The following is a 7,474-nucleotide window of genomic DNA, read 5'->3' on the forward strand; positions in this document are numbered from 1 at the left end:
CTCACAGATTCACCAGTTATGTAATCTGTAGCTGGACGATCATTACAAATAAACATCAACTCAGTCTCACTGGCCAGCAGAGGAATAATGTAGCTAACTGTTGTGGTGATGGTAGCTGCTAGAATTACTGGATATTTAGTAACATGAACTCTTTCAGTTTGTTCCCAGGCTGTGTGTATGTGTGTATAATGTACTTATGCCCTATAGTTGCCTTGTGAGGACTGCAGTGTGTGTCTGTCTGTGTGTGTGTGTGTGTGTGTGTGTGTCATGCCCTTTAGTGCTCTCTACCTCAGACTATAGGTTTCCTCTCAGGCCCCTCACTGCCATGGGACGACCTGATTGTGTTTGTGGTGTACACTAACAGTCTCCCTGTCTCCCCTCTCTCCCCTCCTCCCTCTCTCTACCTTTCCCTCTCCTATCCTCCTTCCAGCTGCCTTGTGAGGACCAGATCATCCTATTGAAAGGATGCTGTATGGAGATCATGTCGCTGCGCGCCGCCGTGCGCTACGACCCCGAGAGCGAGACGCTTACCCTGAGCGGCGAGATGGCGGTGAAGAGGGAGCAGCTGAAGAATGGCGGGCTGGGCGTGGTGTCGGACGCCATCTTTGATTTGGGCAAGAGCCTGGCGCAGTTTAACCTGGACGACTCGGAGGTGGCCCTGCTGCAGGCCGTGCTCCTCATGAGCTCAGGTGAGGAGCCAGGAGGCTGTGAAACGTTACAGTGAGGGGAAAAATTATTTGATCCCCTGCTGATTTTGTACGTTTGCCCACTGACAAAGACATGATCAGTCTATAATTTTAATGGTAGGTTTATTTGAACAGTGAGAGACGGAATAACAACAAAAAAATCCAGAAAAACGCATGTCAAAAATGTTATAAATTGATTTGCATTTTAATGAGGGAAATAAGTATTTGACCCCTCTGCAAAACATGACTTAGTACTTGGTGGCAAAACCCTTGTTGGCAATCACAGAGGTCAGACGTTTCTTGTAGTTGGCCACCAGGTTTGCACCCAGGATTTGACGGTACATGGCCCCGTCCATCGTCCCTTTGATGCGGTGAAGTTGTCCTGTCCCCTTAGTCGGAAGTTTACATACACTTAGGTTGGAGTCATTAAAACTTGTTTTTCAACCACTCCACACATTTCTTGTTAACAAACTATAGTTTTGGCAAGTCGGTTAGGACATCTACTTTGTGCATGACACAGTCATTTTTCCAACAATTGTTTACAGACTGATTATTTCACTTATAATTCACTGTATCACAATTCCAGTGGGTCAGAAGTGTACATACACTAAGTTGACTGTGCCTTTAAATAGCTTGGAAAATTCCAGAAAATGATGTCATGGCTTTAGAAGCTTCTGATAGGCTAATTGACATAATTTGAGTCAATTGGTGGTGTACCTGTGGATGTATTTCAAGGCCTACCTTCAAACTCAGTGCCTCTTTGCTTGACATCATGGGAAAATCAAAAGAAATCAGCCAAGACCTCAGAAAAAAGATGGTAGACGTCCACAAGTCTGGTTCATCCTTGGGAGCAATTTCCAAACGCCTGAAGGTACCACGTTCATCTGTGCAAACAATAGTACGCAAGTATAAACACCATTGACCACGCAGCCGTCATACCGCTCAGGAAGGAGACGCGTTCTGTCTCCTAGAGATGAACGTACTTTGGTGCGAAAAGTGCAAATCAATCCCAGAACAACAGCAAAGAACCTTGTGAAGATGTTGGAGGAAACAGGTACAAAAGTATCTATATCCACAGTAAAACGAGTCCTATATATCGACATAACCTGAAAGGCTGCTCAGCAAGGAAGAAGCCACTGCTCCAAAACCGCCATAAAAAAGCCAGACTACGGTTTGCAACTGCACATGGGGACAAAGATCGTACTTTTTGGAGAAATGTCCTCTGGTCTGATTTAACAAAAATAGAACTCTTTGGCCATAATTACCATCGTTATGATTGGAGGAAAAAGGGGGTGCTTGCAAGCGGAAGAACACCATCCCAACCGTGAAGCACGGGGGTGGCAGCATCATACTGTACGGGTGCTTTGCTGCACGAGGGACTGGTGCACTTCACAAAATAGATGGCATCATGAGGAAGGAAAATTATGTGGATATATTGAAGCAACATCTCAAGACATCAGTCAGGAAGTTTAAAGCTTTGTCGCAAATGCGTCTTCCAAATGGACAATGACCCCAAGCATACTTCCAAAGTTGTGGCAAAATGGCTTAAGGACAACAAAGTCAAGGTATTGGAGTGGCCATCACAAAGCCCTGACCTCAATCCTATAGAAAGTTTGTGGGCAGAACTGAAAAAGCGTGTGCGAGCAAGAAGCCCTACAAACCTGACTCAGTTACACCAGCTCTGTCAGGAGGAATGGGCCAAAATTCACCCAACTTAATGTGGGAAGCTTGTGGAAGGCTACCCAAAATGTTTGACCCAAGTTAAACCATTTAAAAGCAATGTTACCAGATACTAATTGAGTGTATGTAAACTTCTGACCCACTGGGAATGTGATGAAAGAAATAAAAGCTGAAAGAAATCATTCTCTCTACTATTATTCTGACATTTAACATTCTTAAAATAAAGTGGTGATCCTAACTGTCCTAAGACAGGGAATCTTTACTAGGATTAAATGTCAGGAATTGTGAAAAACTGAGTTTAAATGAATTTGGCTAAGGTGTATGTAAACTTCCGACTTCAACTGTATGTATTTGTGCGTTCCTCTCAGATCGCTCGGGCCTGACGTCAGTAGATAAGATCGAGAAGTGCCAGGAGACGTACCTGCTTGCCTTCGAGCACTACATCAACCACCGCAATCACAACATTCCCCACTTCTGGCCCAAGCTGCTGATGAAGGTGACAGACCTGAGGATGATTGGGGCGTGCCACGCCAGCCGCTTCCTCCACATGAAGGTGGAGTGTCCCAACGAACTCTTCCCTCCGCTCTTCCTGGAGGTCTTCGAGGACCAGGAAGTGTGAACTGACCCCTGACTTGTGACGTGGAAGAGATAGAAGAGAGAGGGGTTAAAAGGGGTTAAAAATTGGCATCATTCTTTGTTTTGTGAAACACAATATCACCACTACCACCACCAGCAGCACGGATAGTCACCAAGAACAAAGTCACAGAGAAAAACAAAAAGGCTTTCTCTTGCGTAGCCGTTTTGATGATTTGTTTCTGTCCCCTCCTGGCCGCACTTGGGGCTCTTGTGGCTGCTGGGCCCCTCTCTGAGTTGATGGTCTATGGCAGCACTGTGCGTCTCTATCTGACAGAGAAGCTAGCAGCCCTGAGCGGTGTTCTGCTCCTGTGTTGTAATGTACACCTGGTGAACATATATGCAAACCCAAGCCCCCGAGGTCTGCTTGGAGTACTGGTACTGGTGGAGCTCTGTGTTAGTGGAGGGCAATCACTCTGAGAGGCAGATGGTTGACAGACACACACACACACACTTACATTTACAGACAATCACACTCCTTTACAAAATCAAACCTCACACATACAGCCACTGATATACATCTACATCTACATTCACATAACACACACACACACTACTATAGACAAACATATTCATACATGGACTGACGTAGCTTTTCAGAGCCGCCCATCACTCAAGGAGGGCAGATAGCTGCTGTATTTTGTCCCACAATCGAGCTTCCATCAGGGGCTCCACTCTCCACCTGCTCCCCTCTTCACCGGCCTCCTCACCAGCCTCCACTGGGACAGTTACCAAGTGAACCCCCACACTTCTCTCTTTTGGACTCTTCCCTTCCACCCCTGATGTGCAGCCCAAACTCCTCCTAACAAGACGTGAACCTACCTCCCTATACCTTACATACCTCCCTTACAGTTACACATATACCTCCCTTTAAGACAATGCAAACACACATACCTATTTATGAATACAAACAATATCCAATTTGTTGTGCAAAGGTGCAAGTGTACCTACATTTATATACACAACCCTTTACCCTCATACATACATGTACTGTATACCTATCTTACTGCATGTATACAGTACACCGGTCTACCTGCATGCACATATACCTCTGTACCTGCATATATACCCACTGGTTTACCTCCATATACTTCTCATCATATATATACCTCTCTTATCCCATATGCATATATATATACATACAGTGAGGGAAAAAAGTATTTGATCCCCTGCTGATTTTGTACGTTTGCCCACTGACAAAGACATGATCAGTCTATAATTTTAATGGTAGGTTTATTTGAACAGTGAGAGACAGAATAACAACAAAAAAATCCAGAAAAACGCATGTCAAAAATGTTATAAATTGATTTGCATTTTAATGAGGGAAATAAGTGTCTCTCACTGTTAAAATAAACCTACCATTAAAATTATAGACTGATCATTTCTTTGTCAGTGGGCAAACGTACAAAATCAGCAGGGGATCAAATACTTTTTTACCTCACTGTACCTGTCTACCTGAATACAGCCATACCTCTTTAACCACATACAGTATCTCACAAAAGTGTGTACACCCCTCACATTTTTGTAAATATTTGAGTATATCTTTTCATGTGACAACACTGAAGAAATGACACTTTGCTACAATGTAAAGTAGTGAGTGTACAGCTTGTATAACAGTGTACATTTGCTGTCCCCTCAAAATATCAAAACACACAGCCATTAATGTCTAAACCGCTGGCAACAAAGGTGAGTACACCCCTAGGTGAAAATGTCCAAATTGGGCCCAAAGTGTCAATATTCTGTCTGGCCACCATCATTTTCCACCACTGCCTTAACCCTCTTGGGCATGGAGTTCACCAGAGCTTCACAGGTTGCCACTGGAGTCCTCTTCCACTCCTCCATGACGACATCACGGAGCTGGTGGATGTTAGAGACCTTGCACTCCTCCACCTTCTGTTTGAGGATGCCCCACAGATGCTCAATAGGGTTTAGGTCTGGGGACACGCTTGGCCAGTCTATCACCTTTACCCTCAGCTTCTTTAGCAAGGCAGTGGTCGTCTTGGAGGTGTGTTTGGGGTCGTTATCATGTTGGAATAATGCCCTGCGGCCCAGTCTCTGTAGGGAGGGGATCATGCTCTGCTTCAGTATGTCACAGTACATGTTGGCATTCAAGGTTCCCTCAATGAACTGTAGCTCCCCAGTGCCGTCAGCACTCATGCAGCCCCAGACCATGACACTCCCACCACCATGCTTGACTGTAGGCAAGACACACTTGTCTTTATACTCCTCACCTGGTTGCCGCCACACACGCTTGACACCATCTGAACCAAATACGTTTATCTTGGTCTCATCAGACCACAGGACATGGTTCCAGTAATCCATGTCCTTAGTCTGCTTGTCTTCAGCAAACTGTTTGCGGGCTTTCTTGTGCATCATCTTTAGAAGAGGCTTCCTTCTGGGATGACAGCCATGCAGACCAATTTGATGCAGTGTGCGGCGTATGGTCTGAGCACTGACAGGCTGACCCCCCACCCCTTCAACCTCTGCAGCAATGCTGGCAGCACTCATACATCTATTTCCCAAAGACAACCTCTGGATATGACGCTGAGCACGTGCACTCAACTTCTTTGGTCGACCATGGCGAGGCCTGTTCTGAGTGGAACCTGTCCTGTTAAACCGCTGTATGGTCTTGGCCACCGTGCTGCAGCTCAGTTTCAGGGTCTTGGCAATCTTCTTATAGCCCAGGCCATCTTTATGTAGAGCAACAATTCTTTTTTTCAGATCCTCAGAGTTCTTTGCCATGAGGTGCCATGTTGAACTTCCAGTGACCAGTATGAGGGAGTGTGAGAGCGATGACACCAAATTTAACACACCTGCTCCCAATTCACACCTGAGACCTTGTAACACTAACGAGTCACATGACACCGGGGAGGGAAAATGGCTAATTGGGCCCAATTTGGACATTTTCACTTAGGGGTGTACTCACTTTTGTTGCCAGCGGTTTAGACATTAATGGCTGTGTGTTGAGTTATTTTGAGGGGACAGCAAATTTACACTGTTATACAAGCTGTACACTCACTACTTTACATTGTAGCAAAGGGTCATTTCTTCAGTGTTGTCACATGAAAAGAAATACTCAAATATTTACAGAAATGTGAGGGGTGTACTCACTTTTGTGAGATACTGTATATACAGTAAACATAACCGTCTACCTGTGTATATGTGTACCTCTCCTATACATACCTCTCTCTTTGTGTACACACACAAAACAATAGTTTGCTGTTCTTTTACCTCGTATGACAGTTGATCCTCACCTAGGTTGTGTCATTCCACCCATCCCAAACCTCCACTACATCTCCCGTTTGGGCTGCACTGCACTTCCTGGTTGCAGACTGTGTGTGTCTCCTCTATGGTGCCCTACCCTGCCCATCAGACAGGACTCCCGCCCTCTCTGATATGGGATTGGTTGAGGGACGGGGGGGGGGGGACGGGGGGGACGGGGGGGTCACTTACCTCGCCGTGGGCTACACCACAGGCCCTGCCTCCATACCGACAGATTCTACCTCACCTCTCATGTCAGTGCAGCTGCCCCCCTGAGTGCATAACACATACACTTCCACATTTGCCAATATGGACCTGTTTGGTCCCCTACTCCACCGTTCAGTATGGTTCTATAACCCCTGAAATGTGAGAGGCCGCAGATCAACATGCATAGTATTATTTTTCTTTGACACTTTTCTTTTATCACACAGGACCAAGTCTCATACTGGATTCCCCTATCTAGCTATGTTCAAGACAGGACAAACAACAAACCCACTGGTGGTATAAAGATGCTGTGTCTGATGATGACACACTCAAAGGAAACTTTCTTTCAGAGGAAAAGACAGACAGTACACCTTGGAAGCCAACTGAGCTCGATGCAGGGGCCAGGCCAAAGCGTTGTTATTGTAGACATTGTTGTGGTAAACAAACACGAAAATACTCTAATCTCTATCTCAGTTCAGCAGTATTCACCTGTGGATGGATACCCTGGTTCTCAATGTGGCAGGTCCAGAGACAAGACAAGACTGAGAGGCCTAGCCGATGCAACATGCCACATAATGTACTTTTTACAGCACCATTCACAGTAGCAACACCCTTTCTCCTAAAGTGTGAAAAATGGTTGCCCCAGACAGCCACAAAGCCTTTGAGATGACTCTCTGACTGTTCTCCCTGCACATTCAAACCTACACACAGCCAGCTCTGAGCTTTCTCTACACGTCCCCCTCCCCTCTCCTTCAAAGCCATTGACAGGTTTTTGTTTTGCACTAAAGTGATGTCTCCCCCTGTATTTTCCATATATATGCCCTCTGTTGCTATACAAGCAAGATCACCACCACTCCTAATACAATACCTCCCCTTTCCTGCAGTGTTACCCAAATGCCTAGCTTCTGCCCGGTGCCTAACATTCTGTCACTACACACACACACTCTCAGTATTACCACAAGGGGATTTAAAGGAACCTAGAAGCTCTTAACTGTATGGAAAATAGGATG

At 45.6% G+C, this 7,474-nt stretch overlaps 1 protein-coding gene across 1 annotated transcript in view; it reads left to right on the forward strand.

The window, feature by feature from the left end:
- The window catches only part of LOC121569764 (thyroid hormone receptor alpha), a 110,344-nt gene extending 106,201 nt beyond the window's left edge, over positions 1-4,143 (forward strand). The window contains exons 9-10 of the mRNA XM_041880943.1: positions 431-689; positions 2,735-4,143. Coding sequence (XP_041736877.1) covers positions 431-689; positions 2,735-2,985 — 510 coding nt within the window. The 3' untranslated portion in view covers positions 2,986-4,143. The remainder of the gene's footprint in view (positions 1-430; positions 690-2,734) is intronic.
- Positions 4,144-7,474: the final 3,331 nt, after the last annotated feature.

Source organism: Coregonus clupeaformis, chromosome 7 (genome assembly GCF_020615455.1).
Source record: "Coregonus clupeaformis isolate EN_2021a chromosome 7, ASM2061545v1, whole genome shotgun sequence".
NCBI classification, from domain to species: domain Eukaryota; kingdom Metazoa; phylum Chordata; class Actinopteri; order Salmoniformes; family Salmonidae; genus Coregonus; species Coregonus clupeaformis.